The sequence below is a fragment of the Protopterus annectens genome, chromosome 9.part0, assembly GCF_019279795.1.
Source record: "Protopterus annectens isolate FY-2018-M chromosome 9.part0, PAN1.0, whole genome shotgun sequence".
Classification (NCBI taxonomy): Eukaryota; Metazoa; Chordata; order Ceratodontiformes; family Protopteridae; genus Protopterus; species Protopterus annectens.
The window spans coordinates 71,322,882-71,347,177 of NC_056743.1; the positions used below are offsets into that span (position 1 = coordinate 71,322,882).

Genomic DNA, 24,296 nt, shown 5'->3' on the forward strand with positions numbered 1-24,296 from the left:
TTTGTCAGCTGAAGACAGCTCACATCAGTATAGTTCTACACGACAGTGCAGCTCAGTGGAAGGTGGTTAGATAAAGCAGCAGTAGATAACTCACAGGAGTTAGATTAGAAAAATGTGCCTTCTCAGTACTACAAGAGGTGAGATTCTTCTTGCACTCTACCCACTGTGTAAATATAACTACCACTGTGTTGTGCTCAGCACAGCTCTGCACAGCAGGTATTAACCAAGAAAACAAAAGAGGCAATGAAACATAAATAAAATCTGATCATTATTCAACTTAAGTGCAGATGCACAAGAAAAAAATACTTTCCGTTTTTCCCCTGATTTTAAAATTCAGCAGTTACTCAAACAGTGAGTGTACACGATGCAGACCTCAGCAACCTTTTCAGAAAGTCAATGCTATGCTGAGCTCAGTGCAGTATAACCAAGAAAACAAAATGAAACAATGAAAAACAAGTGAAATCTGAAACCAAAGTGTACTAAGCTATGTTGCAACTACTGTAATTAGTTCTACTTTCACTTAAATCAAATCACTGCTTAAATCCAATTTGGCCACTACACCAGGCTAAACAGACTACTCATGGCAGAAAACAAATGCAGATTTACTTAAAGCTGAAAATATAATTTAGAAATATTATCGGGGAAATCAAAAAATAGTACTAAATAGCTAGATTAGTAGGCAATTTAAGCACAGACATAAAATAAAAAGGTACTTCCCTTTTTTTTCTCTGATTATAAGTCCAGCACATCACTGAAAATTGAGTGCATATAATGCAGACCTCAGCTGTCTTTATTCAGATGGATTATTTTTCTGACAGGGTTTATAACGACTTACCTGTTACTGCAGGAGATGTGTAGTGTAGTCAGTGTATGTACAATCCCCCTCGCTCTCAGTTCTTTCTTTGGCGCGATCACAATCCTCTTCCTTCACTTGTTTAAAACGAATGTATCTAGTGACGCAAAAAAACGACATGACGGTGCTTTGGCGCATGCGCACACCAGCTGAAAGACGCTGGCATAAAAAAAAAGGGAAACGAGTAATGTGGCGCATGCGCATAAAAAGTAAAGGACGCGGACGTGAAAACACACGGAAAAAAAGTTTAATTTGTACTTAACAGGTACTTAACGGGTCGCGGGCCGCATGGAAGAGCTCTGAAGGCCGCATGCGGCCCACGGGCCGCAGGTTGGACACACTTGATCTAAATGTAGTTTTTTCTGTATCTGTGTCTTTCCATCTGTGCTATTTTTCATATTTCCTGTGAGTGAAACTCTGTTGTTTATGTAAATAGATAGTCAGTATTTTCATGTTTTGCTTTATTTATTCATAGATTCATAGATTAGCACTAGGCTAACTGCACCTGTGGGTTGTTTTAAGCCTAGCCAATTACCCCATTTGAGAACCAAACCCTGCACCTTGTGTCTGTAAGGTAGATACCTTAACCATTATGCCAGCCTCCCTCCTTACCATTAAATATATCTACACCTTTCATTGTGGCTGGTCTTTTAGAAAATATTTAACCTTTGAGAGAACTTGTACTTATTCATTGTCTCTGTGGCTCCACATTCCTGAACATCTTGCTGCTTGGTTAACCACTACCATATGTATAAATATTAATTTTACTAATTGTAATTGGATACCTCTGTAAGATCCTTAAAGTAGCTGGCTTAATGTGTTCTGGTGGCAGTGAATCTACCCTACAGTATGGGTGGAGGTAACAGAGTGGGTAAACTGTGCCAGCCTTTCCCAGGTGTGTGTGTGTGTGTGTGTGTGTGTGTGTGTGTGAAATTCCAAATCTCAAAAGAGAGTGTGTGCGACAGCTACTTTGAACAGGGACACTGAGAACACTGATTTCACAGATACGGTGGTGGAAAACTCGGCTTAGAACACATGTCTAAGGACTCAGCTTTATAATGGTCAGAGGGGAGTCTTATTTAGGGCCTGGAGAAAAAGCCTAGTCCCAGGACTGGACTGTGATTTTCCTGAGTGTTCTTAAGGGAAATTGTACTTGGTGCTGCGAGCTGCATCTGAAAATACTGTGTGTGTCTACTTTTCTCACTGTGAATGTTCCCCACTGGTGTCAGTGGACCAGAGAAGGGATGTCACAACAGGGATGAACATTTTTAATGGGGAGGGGAGTTTGTTCCACAGCAGTGGTATGCAGTGGTAACCTCTGTGAAATATATACCTATATAAATATATATAAAAATATTCATATGTCAGTATTCTCATGGTTGAATTACTAGAATGCCCTTTACCCGCATACTAAGAGTATTTACAGATGGTGCAGAGCTCTGCTGAAATACTACTGTATTACATATTACATTTGTTTTATGCAGCCTACATTGGCTTCTCAAATGTTACAGTATCATCTATATGATTTAACTATTACTCCATTTGTCCATTTGTGAACTGGGACCCTATTTCATATAGAAGCTTATAGTGCTCTACTGTCCCCATTGGGTTTTGCACTTAGCCCCACAGGGATTACTGACAGTCCCACAGATGCATCTTGCAACATCTGTGTACTATTCATTCTCTTATCAGGCCTCTCACCCATGGAATCTGCTATGTCGATGGATTCAGAGTGACAGATTTCAGGAAAAAAAGGCTTATATTTCGGATATGACATAGGATGGAATGGAGTGAATGGGTTAATGAATAAACTTGCGCATTTAATCTGCTATTATATCATTGTTATTTTGTGTTGTGAGGAATATATATGGTTTATTATTTGGTTAATGTTATGGCGGTTTGTGTAAAAATACTTTATAATAAAGCTGAAGTTTAAGGAGTAGCACTCAAATCAAACTTCCCCATGCTACTCCTCAATAACTATGTAAAGTTGAATGAGATAAGAACAAATGCAGTTTAACATTTCTACTATTGTGGCAGCGCTATTAGCTTATATACATATTCTGCTTTTAATTTTAGGTGGTTCTTAATTTTAGGTTTCTTCCCATTTAGCAACTAAATGAGGGAGAATCAACACTTTGTAAATTACTCCACTCCATTTGGTGCCATTTTGGATATGCAGATGTGCCAATAAGGGAAGAATAACTTTTATGTGATACGAGAAGAGGGATACACCATCCAGCAACAATCTCTGATCATTCACTCTGGAAGGTCACAACATTTTTGCACAGAGTAGGAGGAAGAAGTAGTTGAAGTGTTATCTGGGATTCTGTAATGGCAACCATATAAAGGTTGTTGTGTTATCTGGGATTCTGTAATGGCAACCATATGCAGGTTGTTGTGTTATCTGGGATACTGTAATGGCAACCATATGCAGGTTGTTGTGTTATCTGGGATACTGTAATGGCAACCATATGCAGGTTGTTGTATTATCTGGGATTCTGTAATGGCAACCATATGCAGCTTGTTGTGTTATCTGGGATTCTGTAATGGCAACCATATGCAGGTTGTTGTGTTATCTGGGATACTGTAATGGCAACCAAATGCAGGTTGTTGTGTTATCTGGAAGACTGTAACGGCAATCATATGCAGGTTGTTGTGTTATCTGGGATTTTGTAATGGCAACCATATGCAGGTTGTTGTGTTATCTGGGATATTGTAAGGGCAACCATATGCAGGTTGTTGTGTTATCTGGGATTCTGTAATGGCAACCATATGCATGTTGTTGTGTTATCTGGGATACTGTAATGGCAACCATATGCAGGTTGTTGTGTTATCTGGAAGAGTGTAATGGCAATCATATGCAGGTTGTTGTGTTATCTGGGATTTTGTAATGGCAACCATATGCAGGTTGTTGTTTTATCCGGGATTCTGTAATGGCAACCATATGCAGGTTGTTGGGATACTGCAATGGCAACCATATGCAGGTTGTTGTGTTATCTGGGATACTGTAATGGCAACCATATGCAGGTTGTTGTGTTATCTGGGTTTCTGTAATCGCAACCATATGCAGGTTGTTGTGTTATCTGGGATACTGCAATGGCAACCATATGCAGGTTGTTGTGTTATCTGGAATACTGTAATGGCAACTATATGCAGGTTGTTGTGTTATCTGGGATTTTGTAATGTCAACCATATGCAGGTTGTTGTGTTATCTGGGATTCTGTAATGGCAACCATATGCAGGTTATTGTGTTATCTGGGATACTGTAATGGCAACCATATGCAGGTTGTTGTGTTATCTGGATACTGTTATGGCAACCATATGCAGGTTGTTGTGTTATCTGGGATACTGTAATGGCAACCATATGCAGGTTGTTGTGTTATCTGGGATACTGCAATGGCAACCATATGCAGGTTGTTGTGTTATCTGGGATACTGTAATGGCAACCATATGAAGGTTGTTGTGTTTTCTGGAATTTTGTAATGGCAACCATATGCAGGTTGTTGTGTTATCTGGGATATTGAAATGGCAACCATATTCAAGTTGTTTTGTTATCTGGGATTCTGTAATGGCAACCATATGCAGGTTGTTGTGTTATCTAGGATTCTGTAATGGCAACCATATGCAGGTTGTTGTGTTACCTGGGATACTGTAATGGCAACCATATGCAGGTTGTTGTGTTATCTGAGACACTGCAATGGCAACAATATGCAGGTTGTTTTGTTATCTGGGATTCTGTAATGGCAACCATATGCAGGTTGTTGTGTTATCTGGGATTCTGTAATGGCAACCATATGCAGGTTGTTGTGTTATCTGGGATACTGCAATGGCAACCACATGCAGGTTGTTGTGTTATCTGGGATACTGTAATGGCAACCATATGCAGGTTGTTGTGTTATCTGGGATACTGCAATGGCAACCATATGCAGGTTATTGTGTTATCTGGGATACTGTAATGGCAAACATATGCAAGTTGTTGTGTTATCTGGGATACTGCAATGGCAACAATATGCAGGTTGTTGTGTTATCTGGGATACTGTAATGGCAGCCATATGCAGGTTGTTGTGTTATCTGGGATACTGCAATGGCAAACATATGCAGGGTGTTGTGTCATCTGGGATACTGTAATGGCAACCATATGCAGGTTGTTGTGTTATCTGGGATTCTGTAATGGCAACCATATGCAGGTTGTTGTGTTATCTGGGATACTGTAATGGCAGCCATATGCAGGTTGTTGTGTTATCTGGGACACTTTAATGGCAACCATAAGCAGGTTGTTGTGTTATCTGGATACTGTAATGGCAACCATATGCAGGTTGTTGTGTTATCTGGGATACTGTAATGGCAACCATATGCAGGTTGTTGTGTTACCTGGGATACTGTAATGGCAACCATATGCAGGTTGTTATGTTATCTGGGATACTGCAATGGCAACCATATGCAGGTTGTTGTGTTATCTGGGATACTGCAATGGCAACCATATGCAGGTTGTTGTGTTATCTGGGATTCTGTAATGGCAACCATATGCATGTTGTTGTGTTATCTGGGATACTGCAATGGCAACCATATGCAGGTTGTTGTGTTATCTGGGATACTGTAATGGCAACCATATGCAGGTTGTTGTGTTATCTGGGTTTCTGTAATTTCAATCACATGCAGGTTGTTGTGTTATCTGTGATACTGTAATGGCAACCATATGCAGGTTGTTGTGTTATCTGGGATTCTGTAATGGCAACCATATGCAGGTTGTTGTGTTATCTGGGATTCTGTAATTGCAACCATATGCAGGTTGTTGTGTTATCTAGGATACTGCAATGGCAACCATATGCAGGTTGTTGTGTTATCTGGGATACTGTAATGGCAACCATATGCAGGTTGTTGTGTTATCTGGGATACTGTAATGGCAACCATATGCAGGTTGTTGTGTTATCTGGGATTCTGTAATGGCAACCATATGCAGGTTGTTGTGTTATCTGGGATTCTGTAATGGCAACCATATGCAGGTTGTTGTGTTATCTGGGATACTGTAATGGCAACTAAATGCAGGTTGTTGTGTTATCTGGAAGACTGTAACGGCAATCATATGCAGGTTGTTGTGTTATCTGGGATTTTGTAATGGCAACCATATGCAGGTTGTTGTGTTATCTGGGATATTGTAATGGCAACCATATGCAGGTTGTTGTGTTATCTGGGATTCTGTAATGGCAACCATATGCATGTTGTTGTGTTATCTGGGATACTGTAATGGCAACCATATGCAGGTTGTTGTGTTATCTGGAAGGGTGCAATGGCAATCATATGCAGGTTGTTGTGTTATCTGGGATTTTGTAATGGCAACCATATGCAGGTTGTTGTTTTATCCGGGATTCTGTAATGGCAACCATATGCAGGTTGTTGTGTTATCTGGGATACTGCAATGGCAACCATATGCAGGTTGTTGTGTTATCTGGGATACTGTAATGGCAACCATATGCAGGTTGTTGTGTTATCTGGGTTTCTGTAATGGCAACCATATGCAGGTTGTTGTGTTATCTGAGATACTGCAATGGCAACAATATGCAGGTTGTTTTGTTATCTGGGATTCTGTAATGGCAACCATATGCAGGTTGTTGTGTTATCTGGGATTCTGTAATGGCAACCATATGCAGGTTGTTGTGTTATCTGGGATACTGCAATGGCAACCACATGCAGGTTGTTGTGTTATCTGGGATACTGTAATGGCAACCATATGCAGGTTGTTGTGTTATCTGGGATACTGCAATGGCAACCATATGCAGGTTGTTGTGTTATCTGGGATACTGTAATGGCAAACATATGCAGGTTGTTGTGTTATCTGGGATTCTGTAATGGCAACCATATGCAAGTTGTTGTGTTATCTGGGATACTGCAATGGCAACAATATGCAGGTTGTTGTGTTATCTGGGATACTGTAATGGCAACCATATGCAGGTTGTTGTGTTATCTGGGATACTGCAATGGCAACCATATGCAGGTTGTTGTGTCATCTGGGATACTGTAATGGCAACCATATGCAGGTTGTTGTGTTATCTGGGATTCTGTAATGGCAACCATATGCAGGTTGTTGTGTTATCTGGGATACTGTAATGGCAGCCATATGCAGGTTGTTGTGTTATCTGGGACACTTTAATGGCAACCATATGCAGGTTGTTGTGTTATCTGGATACTGTAATGGCAAACATATGCAGGTTGTTGTGTTATCTGGGATACTGTAATGGCAACCATATGCAGGTTGTTGTGTTACCTGGGATACTGTAATGGCAAACATATGCAGGTTGTTGTGTTATCTGGGATACTGCAATGGCAACCATATGCAGGTTGTTGTGTTATCTGGGATACTGTAATGGCAACCATATGCAGGTTGTTGTGTTATCTGGGATTCTGTAATGGCAACCATATGCATGTTGTTGTGTTATCTGGGATACTGCAATGGCAACCATATGCAGGTTGTTGTGTTATCTGGGATACTGTAATGGCAACCATATGCAGGTTGTTGTGTTATCTGGGTTTCTGTAATTTCAATCATATGCAGGTTGTTGTGTTATCTGGGATACTGTAATAGCAACAATATGCAGGTTGTTGTGTTATCTGTGATACTGTAATGGCAACCATATGCAGGTTGTTGTGTTATCTGGGATACTGTAATGGCAACCATATGCAGGTTGTTGTGTTATCTGGGATTCTGTAATGGCAACCATATGCAGGTTGTTGTGTTATCTGGGATTCTGTAATGGCAACCATATGCAGGTTGTTGTGTTATCTGGGATACTGTAATGGCAAACATATGCAGGTTGTTGTGTTATCTGGGATACTGTAATGGCAACCATATGCAGGTTGTTGTGTTATCTGGGATTCTGTAATGGCAACCATATGCAGGTTGTTGTGTTATCTGGGATTCTGTAATGGCAACCATATGCAGGTTGTTGTGTTATCTGGGATACTGTAATGGCAACCAAATGCAGGTTGTTGTGTTATCTGGAAGACTGTAACGGCAATCATATGCAGGTTGTTGTGTTATCTGGGATTTTGTAATGGCAACCATATGCAGGTTGTTGTGTTATCTGGGATATTGTAATGGCAACCATATGCAGGTTGTTGTGTTATCTGGGATTCTGTAATGGCAACCATATGCATGTTGTTGTGTTATCTGGGATACTGTAATGGGAACCATATGCAGGTTGTTGTGTTATCTGGAAGAGTGCAATGGCAATCATATGCAGGTTGTTGTGTTATCTGGGATTTTGTAATGGCAACCATATGCAGGTTGTTGTTTTATCCGGGATTCTGTAATGGCAACCATATGCAGGTTGTTGTGTTATCTGGGATACTGCAATGGCAACCATATGCAGGTTGTTGTGTTATCTGGGATACTGTAATGGCAACCATATGCAGGTTGTTGTGTTATCTGGGTTTCTGTAATGGCAACCATATGCAGGTTGTTGTGTTATCTGGGATACTGCAATGGCAACCATATGCAGGTTGTTGTGTTATCTGGGATTCTGTAATGGCAACCATATGCAGGTTGTTGTGTTATCTGGGATTCTGTAATGGCAACCATATGCAGGTTGTTGTGTTATCTGGGATACTGTAATGGCAACCATATGCAGGTTGTTGTGTTATCTGGATACTGTAATGGCAACCATATGCAGGTTGTTGTGTTATCTGGGATACTGTAATGGCAACCATATGCAGGTTGTTGTGTTATCTGGGATACTGCAATGGCAACCATATGCAGGTTGTTGTGTTATCTGGGATACTGTAATGGCAACCATATGCAGGTTGTTGTGTTTTCTGGAATTTTGTAATGGCAACCATATGCAGGTTGTTGTGTTATCTGGGATATTGAAATGGCAACCATATGCAAGTTGTTTTGTTATCTGGGATTCTGTAATGGCAACCATATGCAGGTTGTTTTGTTATCTGGGATTCTGTAATGGCAACCATATGCAGGTTGTTGTGTTATCTGGGATTCTGTAATGGCAACCATATGCAGGTTGTTGTGTTATCTGGGTACTGCAATGGCAACCACATGCAGGTTGTTGTGTTATCTGGGATACTGTAATGGCAACCATATGCAGGTTGTTGTGTTATCTGGGATACTGTAATGGCATCCATATGCAGGTTGTTGTGTTATCTGGGACACTTTAATGGCAACCATATGCAGGTTGTTGTGTTATCTGGGATACTGTAATGGCAAACATATGCAGGTTGTTGTGTTATCTGGGATTCTGTAATGGCAACCATATGCAAGTTGTTGTGTTATCTGGGATACTGCAATGGCAACAATATGCAGGTTGTTGTGTTATCTGGGATACTGTAATGGCAACCATATGCAGGTTGTTGTGTTATCTGGGATACTGCAATGGCAACCATATGCAGGTTGTTGTGTCATCTGGGATACTGTAATGGCAACCATATGCAGGTTGTTGTGTTATCTGGGATTCTGTAATGGCAACCATATGCAGGTTGTTGTGTTATCTGGGATACTGTAATGGCAGCCATATGCAGGTTGTTGTGTTATCTGGGACACTTTAATGGCAACCATATGCAGGTTGTTGTGTTATCTGGATACTGTAATGGCAACCATATGCAGGTTGTTGTGTTTTCTGGGATACTGTAATGGCAACCATATATAGGTTGTTGTGTTACCTGGGATACTGTAATGGCAACCATATGCAGGTTGTTGTGTTATATGGGATACTGCAATGGCAACCATATGCAGGTTGTTGTGTTATCTGGGATACTGTAATGGCAACCATATGCAGGTTGTTGTGTTATCTGGGATTCTGTAATGGCAACCATATGCATGTTGTTGTGTTATCTGGGATACTGCAATGGCAACCATATGCAGGTTGTTGTGTTATCTGGGATACTGTAATGGCAACCATATGCAGATTGTTGTGTTATCTGGGTTTCTGTAATTTCAATCATATGCAGGTTGTTGTGTTATCTGGGATACTGTAATGGCAACAATATGCAGGTTGTTGTGTTATCTGTGATACTGTAATGGCAACCATATGCAGGTTGTTGTGTTATCTGGGATTCTGTAATGGCAACCATATGCAGGTTGTTGTGTTATCTGGGATTCTGTAACTGCAACCATATGCAGGTTGTTGTGTTATCTGGGATACTGCAATGGCAACCATATGCAGGTTGTTGTGTTATCTGGGATACTGTAATGGCAACCATATGCAGGTTGTTGTGTTATCTGGGATTATGTAATGGCAACCATATGCAGGTTGTTGTGTTATCTGGATACTGTAATGGCAATCATATGCAGGTTGTTGTGTTATGTGGGATTCTGTAATGGCAACCATATGCAGGTTGTTGTGTTATCTGGGATACTGCAATGGCAACCATATGCAGGTTGTTGTGTTTTCTGGGATACTGTAATGGCAACCATATGCAGGTTGTTGTGTTATCTGGATACTGTAATGGCAACCATATGCAGGTTGTTGTGTTATCTGGGATACTGCAATGGCAACCATATGCAGGTTGTTGTGTTATCTGGGATACTGTAATGGCAACCATATGCAGGTTGTTGTGTTATCTGGAATTTTGTAATGGCAACCATATGCAGGTTGTTGTGTTATCTGGGATATTGAAATGGCAACCATATGCAGGTTGTTGTGTTATCTGGGATTCTGTAATGGCAACCATATGCAGGTTGTTGTGTTGTCTGGGATTCTGTAATGGCAACCATATGCAGGTTGTTGTGTTATCTTGGATACTGTAATGGCAACCATATGCAGGTTGTTGTGTTATCTGGGATTCTGTAATGGCAACCATATGCAGGTTGTTGTGTTATCTGGAATACTGTAATGGCAACCATATGCAGGTTGTTGTGTTATCTGGTACATTGTAACTGCAACCATATGCAGGTTGTTGTGTTATCTGGGATACTGTAATGGAAACCATATGCAGGTTGTTGGGCCCAGTCCTCTGCTCTCAGTGCTTTTTTTTGTGATGCACCATGCATTATTAACCCTACTTTTATACCACTGGAGAATGACACATTCCATGTCAGGCCTGATAAGCCATGTTGTAATCATGTAGCATCACAAACAAATGGCAAGGAATGTACTGTAAATGTACAATGTATCCTTAAGGAACTCTCAACATTTTTTTTTCTTAAGGTGGGGGGCAACCGGTGATCCTGTGTGCCATAATTCAATTAAGTTTGGTTGGAAGTAATGTTAAGATGGCATCGTAATGTTAGATCTAGTTAATACAACTATAGTCTGTCGTATTAAGTGTATGCCCATTATACTGAATTAGGTTTTAAAGATGAGTGATTATATATTGCTTTAATGGAAAACCCTCACGATGAATGTATGTTTTGTGTCAGGTTGTATCTAGGTGCAGGAGGTCTATTGCAGAGGCTGACAGAAAGAGAAATGGGGTACAGTGTATTACAAAGTGAAAAAGGATGAGTAACTTTAAAAATGGGATGTGCCCTAAGAGTGTGTTAATGAATAGATAAGCATGCCTTTTGTCATCTTTGAAAGACCATAAGTAGTTAACCTGAGCAAACTAGGCAGTGGAGGGCCTGAGAGAAAGCAGTAAAGTATGACAGAGAGAGAGAGAAAAACCTTGAGTCTTAACAAGGAGTAACGTCATCTGTCTTAAAGAAAAGGAGAAAGAAACCAGGATAAAGAAGAGAGGCAAGCAAAGGTTCCAGAATCAATGTATAGTTAGTCGCCATGAGTTGTAAATTAAAGGAAGAAAGAAGTACAAGTAAAGGTAGGAAGGGGAAGCAATGGAAAAGAAGGAAAGGAAAATATTGCACTGTTGTTTTACTGTCAGACTGAGCACCACAGTAGAATAAAGTTTAGGGTACAGATCAAAATGGAGGCTGAACAGATGGGCACTTACACTATCAAATTAAACTGTTTTTAAAAAAGCTATGAGCTGGGTGGTGTATAGAATTATCATTACATGCTTTGAAGGGTTTATCCAGGACCTGCTGCTGGCATACAGACATTCATGGTGAATCCAGTTGTGATTAAAGCATATTGAACAGTCCTAGAAGGTCCTAGTAAATCGATTATCAAAGTGTAAGGTTATTAACTTGGGGATGATATGCTTTAACTGGCAAGATGCTGCATAGCGTCTAGCTGTGGCACAGACTAGGTTCTAGCCCTGCACTGTATGTTTTGTAATCTAATTAAATCAGTTAAATTCCATTTACAGAAAGACACATCTCATCAGCCCTATATTTCAGTGAATGATATGTAGGTACAGCAATGTTCGATAGAAATTCAGACTTAATGTACCCCAATAATTGAGCAACACAGCCTTGGTTATTTAACTAAAATGATTGATCACAATGACTATAACAGGAAGGAGAGCTTCCAGTGACATTTTTCATGCATAGAAATAGAAAGAATATGTCAAGTATCATAATAAAGTGTCTTTTTTCAGTATCCAGTTTTGAGGTCTTGCAGACTACAGGAAGCAGAATAATCAATACAAACAAAGGTAAATGCCTCCCCAAAATATGTCCTGCTGTGTAAACAAGCTGCAGGTGGTAGTGTGCAGCTGCTGATTAACAGATCATATGTGTAAAGAGGCTGAAGGTGGTAGTGTGTGTGTGTTGGTTAAAAGATCACATGTGTAAATAGGCTGCGGATGCTGGTTAACAAATCACATGTGTAAACAGGCTGGAGGTGGTAGTGTGCAGGTGCTGGTTAACAGATCATATGTGTAAACATGTTGTAGGTGGTAGTGTGCAGCTGTTGGTTAACAGATCATATGTGTAAACATGCTGTAGGTAGTAGTGTGCGGGTGTTGGTTAACAGATCATATGTGTAATGAGGCTGCAGGTGTTGTGTGTGGGTGCTGGTTAACAAATCACATGTGTAAACAGGCTGCAGGTAGTAGTATGCAGGTGCTGGTTAACAGATCACATGTGTAAACAGGCTGCAGATGATAGTGTGTGGGTGCTGGTTAACAGATCATATATATAAACAGGCTGCAGGTGGTAGCCTGCAGGTGCTGGTCAACAGCTCATGTGTAAACAGGCTGTAGGTGGTAGTGTGCGGGTGTTGGTTAACAGATCATATGTGTAAACAGGCTGCAGGTGGTAGTGTGCGGGTGTTGGTTAACAGATCATATGTGTAAAGAGGCTTCAGGTGGTAGTGTGCAGGTGCTGGTTAACAGATCACATGTGTAAACAGGCTGCGGTTGATAGTGTGCAGGTGCTCGTTAACAGATCACATGTGTAAACAGGCTGCAAGTAGTAGTATGCAGGTGCTGGTTAACAGATCACGTGTAAACAGGCTGCAGATGATAGTGTGTGGGTGATGGTTAACACATCATATATATAAACAGGCTGCAGATTGTAGTGTGCAGGTGCTGGTCAACAGCTCACATGTGTAAACAGGCTGTACGTGGTAGTGTGCAGGTGTTGGTTAACAGATCATATGTGTAAAGAGGCCGCAGGTGGTAGTGTGCTTGTGTTGGTTAACAGATCACATGTGTAAATAGGCTGCAGACAGTAGTGTGCGGGTGCTGGTTAACAGATTACATGTGTAAACAGGCTGCAGGTGGTAGTATGCAGGTGCTGGTTAACAGATCACATGTGTAAACAGACTGCAGGTAGTAGTATGCAGGTGCTGGTTAACAGATCACATGTGTAAACAGACTGCAGATGATAGTGTGTGAGTGCTGGTTAACAGATCATACATATAAACAGGCTGCAGATGGTAATGTGCAGGTGCTGGTTAACCGATCACATGTGTAAAGAGGCTGCAGATGGTAATGTGCAGGTGCTGGTTAACCGATCACATGTGTAAACAGGCTGTAGGTGGCAGTGTGCGGGTGTTGGTTAACAGATCACATGTGTAAACAGGCTGTAGGTGGCAGTGTGCGGGTGTTGGTTAACAGATCATATAACAAGCTTCCTTATGATCATCCACATAAAATGATTTGCAAGGTTGACTCAAGACCAGCAAATTGCTCAAGTAAAGCTCTGCAATGCTAGGCTATGCTCTTTGTTGTAGATTATGTATAAAGGGTCACTACTTTGACCATTGGGAGTCTTACACCCTCTGCACCAGCAGTAGTAAATGTAGATGCTCTTCAGTGTTACGAATATCCTTGTTACTTCCTATGTTATAATCTTCTGTCTTGTATGTTTCCATTAACAGGACACTTCCCCACCCCTGCTTGTCATAACTAGCTTATTATGGCAAAGCATCTGTGTCTGACTGTAACTTCAGACCATCCTTACTTGTGATGTTTAACTTGGTCTCCTATTTTTGTGAGTTTATATTCTGCACTGTATCTGTCCTTGAAATTAGGATGTGGCTGTTATAATGGGCTATCCTTTTCGCCACATTAAAAAATTATTAAAATCTCATTTTTCATAAGTTGCTGAAATTGTTGTTCCCCTTTTGGGATATTTTTCATCACCAGCTAAATACTCTCAGAAAGAAAAATCTGTCACTTGGAATTTTTTGTTTTGCTCTACTAAGGTTGTGCATCAGGGCTGGTAACCCGGTACATAAAAATCCACTACCAATCATTAGCGGATCGAAGTTCCACTGTGGCGACCCCTAACCGGGAAAAGCTGAAAGACACAAACTCTACTAACATCTTTCTTTTTCTGTCTCTCTCATTTCCATCTCTTCTCACATTACTAGGCCATGTTTCTACCATGAAATATCAAAAAAAGAAAAAAATAATCCTGTTATAAAAATATAAAATAAAAAGAACAAAAAAACTCAATTTGGCATATCTGAGAAACAGTTGCGTTTGGTAAGCAAGTTACCACCAAAGAAAATCTTTCCATAGATAACTGAGGATGGCTAATTACGAAAGTGATAGGGAATTATATTACTTAACAGTCCTGTATTGGGACATAAGCTGTAACTTTATTTATCAAACTTAGTTAAAACTGAAAAAAATGTGTTTTATATTTTCCTATTTCTTTGCAGATACTTTATTCTGCAAGGAATGAATCAGTTTAAATATGGAGATGTTTTGGGGCATTGCATGACGGCCACGTTCTCAAAAATCATAAATGAAGTTACATATGATTGTAGTTTGTGTTATGGGTTCAAAATAAATGAACTACTCCTGTGAATGACACTTTATCATAAACTTTGAACCGGCATCACAAGCCCCATCTACACACACATACGCACACATATACACACACACACACACGCGCACGCGCACTTTATTGCTAAAGCTCCCAGATTCTAGAGCTTATGATTATCCAGTATCTGACTGTTTGCCAACTATTACACCCATTACCATATGATGTGATACTGAAGGTGCTTAATTTCCAATGTTGTTTGCAATTAATGAAGGAAAGATACATTTTCTCATTTAAAAAAAGGACAGTATTTAGTGCTACAGTGAAACTTCACTAATTATACAAATCTTAACCCATCTACAAACTGGGGGTCTAAAGATTACATGGTTCTTGTGACTTTCTTTATTGCACCAACATGAAAGGGAAATTGAGTAAGCATCAGAATGTTTTTCATGTTTAGAAAGTGGTTGTTGCCTTTATGTTTCTGCAAGAGTTTCAGTTTAGTGTCGCTTTTTGAATAATTTCTATAGTTCTGCCCAAAGTTTTCAGTATTCCTGCAGTGACGTATCACATTACAAACAAGTGGCCTAGCATTAATTTAGAATAACCTTGATGTGATTTTATAGTTTGTTATGCAAAACAGTCTTCTAGGTAGACGCTAAATAATTTTACTAGGCCTTTTCAATAGATAACGTTATCAAGAATAGCAAGCCGAAAATGTGGAACGAAAATACTGTGATTCTGAAAACTAATAAACTTGTATGATTGCAGGTAACAGTGAAAATCCTGAAAAATAATCATGCTATATGTATGCTAAACTCAGAAAAAAAACAGTCCTGCAGTGCTATAGTTTTCTAACAGAATGATAATAAACTTTTTATATGGGCATTTCTTTTGATTACCTCATGAATCTGACATCTGTAATTTATTTACAAACTGAATAAACGTTGATCATTATCTGACATCACTTTCCAACTTTCGTAGGATATGATAGCTTCTCAGTTTTGCTAATGAAATAGGGTTATAGCCATAAAAAATATCATTGAACATCTGAAATTGAATAATAGTAAAGTTTATAACCACAGTGTTATGACTGGCATTTTTTCAGAGTACCTCAAGGATTTAAAAGTAACTTTATAGATATTAGCCAATTTTTTTTGTACTCTGATGACTTGCCCCTAATTACATAAACCATACAGCAAAAAATAAATAGTATTGAAAAATCTTCAATACATGGCTGAAAAAAAAAATGCTATGCAGGCCTTTTGACAAAAACACTACAACACAAAGGTGACAATATCTTTTATTGGACCACTACATGTTATGCAATACAAGTATTGGAACTTCCATAGTAACATGAGCCTTTTTTCTACAAAGAGCTCACGTTAGTTCGAATACTTGGGTAGCTAAGTTGTAAAACCTATGCTGATCAAATAAAAGTTGTTACATCACAAGTATGTTCCAGTGTTTGCAATCTATATATGGGAATTTTTTTAGATCCTAGATGAAAATCTTATTAAAACCTAGCAAAAATGTTTATAGTGACTTGCTGACCTGAGGTCAGAAAGACGTTGTTTTAAAATATTTTCATTTTTTTTTTTTACAACAATAAATGAGGTTTGAGAACAAACCGATTTGTCCAGACACAGTTTAATGGTTAGTGAGTTAAAATAATGGGGGAAAAGGGGGTCTACAGGTTTTGGGAGACATTGGTTGGGGTTTAGAAGGAATTAAGAAGAGTTTAGGTGGATTAGTCAGTATGGATTTAAGAGTTAAATTGGATGGATGAGTGCGTGGAGGAAATACGGTAAGTGTAAGGAGGGGCTAAGAGGGTTTTATGTGAGTATAATTCAGTTGGGAAGTTAGATTTAGGTGTGAACTTACTGTATTGCAGGCTTATGTCTGTGACGACCAGTAGATACTTTGGTGGTCAGGTAGGTCTTGGGTTAATATTAGTGTGCATGAGGAGGTGGGTAATGCTTGTATGATATTTTTTCCCCTTATAAATGGTAGATGGAGGGTCGGGCTTTGAGATATGGTGTTATTTGCTTTACTGATTTTCCTGGTAGAGGATCCAGTTGCATTAGTTTCCCATGTGAATACTGTTTGTGCAGACTGCGGATGGAGTTCAGGCTCCTCAATGTCATTTCATTGTTGTAGATGGAAAATGAGGCAGGTTAATTTGAGTTTTGTGTTTGAGAACTGGTTCAGTTACAGTTTCCATTCAGTGTGGTTTACATCCAGAGGCATGTGGTGAAGTTGGCTTGCATGTCACAGTACTGGAATGCAGAGTTCCCTGATTTAACCTGGTCATTGTAAGGTCATTTACAGTTTTCTGCTGTAATTATTTCTCTGGTGGTGGTGGTATAGTTAGCAGCAGCTTCTGTGGCTCAGTTATGTTTCGACGAGCCAGGAGTGTCTGTTCAGGTGCTTTTGCTGGTCATACAGCACCCATGAATAACAGTTTCTTGCCATGCATGAGCAGTGTAGGTTTAACCATCATGGGGGAAGGCAGGGAATTCCTGCACTTTAGGTTTGTTGTGCAGGCTTAGTTACATATCTTGCTCCATATATATTTTTTATTTTGTGTTGTTTTTTTGAGACTGCATGCTTAAACAAGATGGGACCTGTTAATCTGGCAACTTCAAGGGGATATTGCACTGTAAAGCAAGGTTGGGAATATGTCCCTATACATGAATGAAGAGCAAATGAAAGCTTTCATGATTGTGCAAGGGGGAATGGCAGTTTACAAGATCATTTATGCAACATAATACCTTACTGTGGGGCATTTCATTTCAACATGAAATGAATAATTCAGATTGTCTTCAGTTTCTTGTCAGTGGCTATTTTTAACTGGTAAATGCTTCACAGTTGGTACTGATATAGGATTTAAGATCAGTAATGCTTTATGACAAGCACACTGGAAAACACAGATGTTCTGATTTGGTGAGAGAATGGCTTGACTCACTTTTCATGTAGTTGATGTAACACAGACGGTGAATAGTAAGGGCAAATGACTTACAATTTTCCATACTGCTTGTTTGAATAGGAGTATGGGATAATGGTTAGGATCTCAGTCTCACAGGCATGAGGTGCAGGGTTTGATGCCCATTTGGTACTCAATGATGGGGCAGTATGGTGTGAGCCTTGCTGTTTATAAAAAAATAAAATGAGTAAGGGGAAGGAGTGAATGGAATAAAAAAAAAGATAAAAGAATATGCAGCCAAGCATGGCACACAAAGGCGAGCTTAGAAGGTAGGCAGGGGGGTATTTTATGGGTGGGAAAAAAAGGGGGGGTTATGAAAAAGGGGTAGTCATAAAGGTTAAAGGCTTAATCTTGCAGTCGCACACACCAGGTACTTTGATTTATGCGAATTTCTCAGTTTGCCACAAGCCTGTGAAATAGGTATGTCAGGATTGCCGGACAGACGTTTTTGAGTGGAACTACTGCAGACATAGGTGTGTTTTTGTTGTTGTTGTTGTTGTGTGTAATGTCTTGACTATTTCCTTTTTTTGTTGTGTGTAACGTCTTCATTATTTCCTTTCTTTTGGCAGATGGCTGGAACACAGTTTGATGCAGAGATTGGCAAGCATTTTATTGCAAACAGAAGACATTTTTTGAATGCTGTCAATGAGTGAGTCTTCTATGATGGAGGTACCCAGTAGGTCCAGAAGGAAGAGATGGAGACAGGCACTGAAGAGCAGGTTGGTGGCCCAGGGGAAATGGGCACAGCAGTAAGTGGACAATGCTACAATCGATGTTCCAGTTGGAGGAAAAGTGGGCACTCAAGTTGCAATGATGTTCTGTTGGGGGTTCAGGCACTCATGTCAGACTTACTGTGGTGTGGGACTACCTCTGGGGTAGGTGGAGATGGGGGGGGGGTGACTTCAGCAGCTCAGAGAAATTGGCAGTGCATTAGTGGATCAGGAGAAATTCTGCAAAAGGGGGCAGGTTTAGAGGGACACATTGAGTGGGGAAGGTAGCCTAGAGCTGTCATTAAGGAGTTTAGGGTCATGCATAGGTGGGGCTGAGTCACAAATACTAGATGTAAGTTCACATTTTGGTATGCTACCGAGGTGTTGACTAGGTATGCAGGCCTTGGGTCAAGCAAAAGGGGGGTCATTTGACCCCTATTACACAGCATCAGTTAAAGAAAAGATTTGGAAAGGTGAGTATGTAGATATCTTTGAGCTAATTGATGCCAAGGAGATACAATGCTTGTTGGAATCAGAAACAGCGAACTGCAACGATCTCCAAGCAGGCTTAACAGCACTGGGGTGGAGAAGAGTGGGTAAGTTGTGAGCAAGAATGTTTCACATTTGGGTATTAGGTTTCATGTACTACATGGCAGCATGGCTGGAAAAGCGTAACTCCATGGCACTACCCCTGTTGGCTTATTTTCTCATGATTCGTGAGGCACAGTGACTGCAGGTGGGGAATGCCTGGTTGTGGTATGATCAGCAGTCCCATAAGTATAAAGCGGTGGATCAATCACTGCATCAGGAAATTAGGCCTCCTGACATTGTTATTCACCATGATGGACAAATTTGGGACTATTAGCAGAGGGGGTAAAAATTAGGAAGGGAGATTGTTGTGGTTTTCCAGGCCTTTACTACGGGTGCATTGGCAGGTATTAAAAATGGGATTGCTGATAGATCGTCTCGTTTTCAGTCTTGCAGGTTTTTGAAGTTAGCCCCAGAGGCATACCTCTCAACCTCTTAGAGCAAGAAATCTGGACAACGCCATAAATAATAGGGGCTCAAAGGCCCAAAAATAGGGAAACTTTGAAAACTGATAGAACAATAGGTTTTGCTTTAGCATGAATTTTCTGAAGGTTATGAAGTCTAAAACTCAAATGTCTGTCATTATTTTCTGACTTCAGCCCTCAATGATTTGCCACTGATCTGCCAGAAAACCACAATTTTATGAGAAACAGACAAAAATATGAAGCAAAAATCTGTACGCTTGAGAGTTATGCCCAGAGGCAGCAGGTGAACCAGTCATGTTGCCGGACCATGTGTTTCAGACTGGGCTGAAATAACAAGACAGATGGTGCAACAGTCTTGGGCTCCTTCTACAAGGAAGACATATGGTAGGTCTTTGCATGACTTTGATAAATTTGTTTTGCAACTGCCTGAGGGAGAAGGAGTTTGGTCGTTCATATTGCTATTACAGTATTTAGCCCGGGCTTGTGGGCAATGTAAGGTGGTCCAGTCGATTAGGGTGGATCTGGCTGATATTAGTATATTTGCATGGGTGGCAGGATTGTGGAATGTGACTAAATCGTGGACAGTAGTTTGTATGTTGAAAGGCTGGGGTAGAGTTGCCGGTGGTAGGGTGGACATGAGGCGGTCGATGATGAGATAGGCACTTAAGGTTTTGTTGCAGGGTTTAGAGTTAATGAATTAATGATGGGTGATTCAAAATATTGCAATCTGTGGGTGACATTATTGCTATGGATGAATCGTGGGGCGGTTAGGGTTGTTGGTTTGGCAGGATGTGACGGTATTCACTGCATCGGTAGAGATAGGGTTGCATAGATCTAAGATGGATCAGATGGAGGGAGGTGTACAGATTGTTTTGGCGGAGGATAGAAATTACTTGTTGTGCCCAGTGGGGCTGGCTAGGAGGTTACAGTATTTTCATGCTGCGAATCCACAGGATTTGTTTTTTATTCGAAAAGGGGGTAAGTTGATAACGGGAAATCAGATTGTGTAAGTGAAGAGAAGGGCTTTTCAGGCTTTTAGTGTACTGGGGGAGAGGTATTCAGCTCATTCTTTCATACTGGAAGGGCTTCTGATTTGGCAAGAGAAGGTAGGTCAGTGGAGGTTATTAAGAGGGTAGGTCATTGGTCTTCAAATGCATTTTTTCTTATGTTAGATAATCGGTTGATTTGCTTGTTAATCTTTTTTTGTCATTCTGCATCATTCCTATATTCATTGGGTGGCAAAGCGGGCTGCGGTTAGGCCGGATGGCAATGAGTTGGGTTTACGTTGCTTCAGGTGGAGAGTCATGTGGCATGGTATCAGAAGCAGTGATTGCATAAACTTGGGGAGGAGTTGTCAGGCGTATGGTCACAGACAGGGATTCTGTGAGTGTTAGTGGTTCATTTGGCACGTAATGATTTGGGCATAATTCCAAAATGTCATTTGGTGTATAGGATATTAGAGGATGTAGCCACCTTGAAGTGAATTTCCGTGCATGAGTATTGTGTGGTCTAAAATAGTGCCTCACCTGTTTTGGAGGAATACACGCAGTTTTATGGGAATAGAGCAGGCCCATCGGTTTGTTAATTTTAGGTTTTCGAAGCATTTAGGGAATTTGGGTATTCATACGATCGAGCATAGGGATTTCGATGACAGGGACCTAGTCTGGTTTAGAGAGGATGGATCCATCTAAGTGATTTTGGACTGGATTTATTTAACATTCAATTGGCATTCTGTTTGGAAGTCTTCGTGAAAGTGTTGCAGTAAGTGAGGGGGAGCAGCCTGGGTCAGGCTGGTAGGCAGAGAAGATGAGCAGGCTTGTCCCTCTTCTGTTCCCCCTCTGTTGTTGGGTATTGTATTGAAGGAGGCTGGTTGAGGATGAAGTGAGCAGTTGTTCTCTGCTTCGATAAATGAAAGTAAGTGAGCAGTGGAGGTAACGTTGCTTATTTTGGGGACAGGTGAGCAGGTTATGGTGCCCGGGTCATTGCTACATTGATGTTCAGACTGTGATTAGTTAATCTAAATATGTTCTTCAATAAAGTTGTGATTGAGAAAGTTAATAAAGTTTATAAATGTCATTTTGGTGTGGTGTAAATTATTTGAAGGTGCTCAGGACAAATGAGGTTTGGGAACAAGCCAATCTGTCCAGAGACACTTCAAGTGGTTAGTGAGTTATAAAAAATGTGGAAAGGGGGGTCTAAAGGTTCAGGGAGATTGGTTAAAGTTTAGTGAGGATTAGAAAGAGTTTAGGTGGATTGTTGGGTATGGAAGGGTTAAATTGGATGGATGAGTGCAGTGGAGGAAGTGAGGTAAGTGTAAGGAGGGGCTAAGAGTTTTTTTTTTTGCTGCCTGCCCTCGCTTTCACTTTTTTATGGTATGGAGGAATTGGTTATTTGTTATTCATGTTAGTCGGTTAGGTGGAGAAGAGGGGCAAGGCTTGTCCTCTTCTGTTCCCCTCTCCGTTGTTAGGTATTGGATTCAAAGAGGTTGGTTGAGGATGGAATAAGCGATTGTATGTTGCTTTGGTAAGTTAAAGTGAGTGTTGGAGATAATGCTGCTTATTTTGGGCCTGGGTATTTGCTACATGGATGTTCATACTGTGATTTGCTAATCTAAGTATGTTATTCAATAAAGTTGTGATTGAGAAAGTTAATAAAGGTAGTCAAATGCCATTTTGATGTGGTGTGAATTATCTGAAGGGAACTGAGACAACAGGTTCTAACAGAAAGGTATGCAGGCTTAATTACATCAGTATGTAAAAAGCAAGTTCTGTTAATTAATCAGATGGCTTCATTTCTCTTACTTATTTTATACATCTAAATACCTTTTCTTAAAATCAGAATAATTATTTAATTTCCTGTCAACCTGTGGAAAGGAGGCAACATTCATTTAAAGTAAACTACACCAGGTGAATAATAGTAAGAAAGTGCCATGAGATGATACATCTTAGAGTTGCATTAGCTACCATAAGAACTGTAAAAGCAGTAGAACTTTGTCATCTTTGGGTCTGCTTACTGTTATTTAAATTTAATTTCATATTTGTGTATATTACAGATACCTGCTGTCCATTTCTTTCAGATCACAGAAATGTTGGAAGAAAAAAAAAAGACTTACTGGAAGACCGTGACCTGCCATTCATAAATACATTAAGGAACTTCTTAGAGAGGGGGATATCAGCTTCGGGGGATGAGTCTTCAGATACACAGACAGATTCTCTTTTAGGTGCCCCTTCCTCATATTCCTCGCCAATTGCTGACTCGTAGGGTGAAGAGACACAGTTATCATAGACAGTGGCAGAATCACTGTCATCACTATACCTGGAGTAGCAGTCCTTCAGGCTTACAAGTTCCAGCTGCATGTTTTCATCTACCACAAGTGTGTACTTGACCGAGTCATAGGAAAGTCCACTGGTATCAGAGCTCACAGATGCCCGCTGAAGGGCAGAGGCAGACAGGTAACTGTTATCACTTCCATAGCGGGTCCTAGGCAAGCTCAATTTGTCAGTGGAAGGTACACAATCAATCACCTCATCTTCCTCACTAATAGAAGGATTTGGTTTATTTGGCAAAGAGAGGTAATGTGCTGTGTCAATGTCAGAACTAATAGACATTCTGTTTTCACTAGATTGTGAAAGGAAGGGCCTATCGTGCTCCAGAGAGTCTGAGTTTTTTTGTACAGGCGTTAGGAATATCTCCTCTGTTGCTTCCAAGCGCACATCACTCTGGTAGTGGATACGGTCCCTGTGAGACTCCAACCCTTTGGGGCCCTGGTGCTGCAACTGAGAGCCATTGGTTGAAGTGTCCAAATTTTCAGTTTGCTTGGCAGATGTCTCAGCTGCGTTGGTGATTTGTGTGGCAGTGTTGCGCCGGCAGGGGCTATCAGTAGAGGTGCCCCTGTCTTTGGTAGAAGTTGTGTTGTTCTGATGTATCACCTCATCGCTTAGACAAACGTGGTCATGGGGGGATGGTGCCTCTCCTGAAATAATAGGAAGGAAACAGGAATCAATTAATATTATTGAAAACTCAGCTCTTCCTAGAAAAAACTCAGTTTTAAATCATTACAATGTGCAAACACAGTAAAAGAAAAAGAATGATATAAACCATACAGAGCCGTACTAGGTTTAGTAATAGAGCAACCATATGGATGACTAGTGAATCATATGGATGACTAGTGAATCATATGGATGACTAGTGAATCATATGGATGACTAGTGAATCATATGGATGACTAGTGAATCACTGTCTCCTTTTGTAGAACACAGCACTTGAGCATATGTTTACACAGTGTCATAAATCCCACAACATGGCCTCTTCCAGTTACACTATTAGTAACAGGCCAGGAAACAGGAGTTATTCCCTTCACATATATTAAAGTAGTAGGAATAACATTCACTGCTGATTTAAGTCATTTAACCTAGTGATGTTTCCAGACACCTCTATTTTTTCATCTAACAAATGCCAGTTCCATCTAATACTGCCTTTTCATATTTACATTAATAATTCCAAAACCATGGTTCATACAAGTTATTGAAAGATTTAATCTCAAAGGTTACATAATGGAGAATACAACTGCACTAATACTTGACCTATTTCTAGTACAGGGAAAACTATATTGATTATTCATAAAATATTTATTTCTCAAAACTTCATAACATCCAAGTGGCAGAGAAAG

General features: G+C 40.2%; 1 protein-coding gene across 2 annotated transcripts in view; it reads right to left on the reverse strand.

Annotated features, from left to right (window-relative positions):
- MAPK8IP1 (mitogen-activated protein kinase 8 interacting protein 1) overlaps positions 1-24,296 on the reverse strand; it is a 1,153,940-nt gene that overhangs the window by 223,792 nt on the left and 905,852 nt on the right. For both annotated transcript variants that reach the window (XM_044082569.1, XM_044082568.1), the window contains exon 5: positions 22,740-23,600. In XM_044082569.1, coding sequence (XP_043938504.1) covers positions 22,740-23,600 — 861 coding nt within the window. The remainder of the gene's footprint in view (positions 1-22,739; positions 23,601-24,296) is intronic.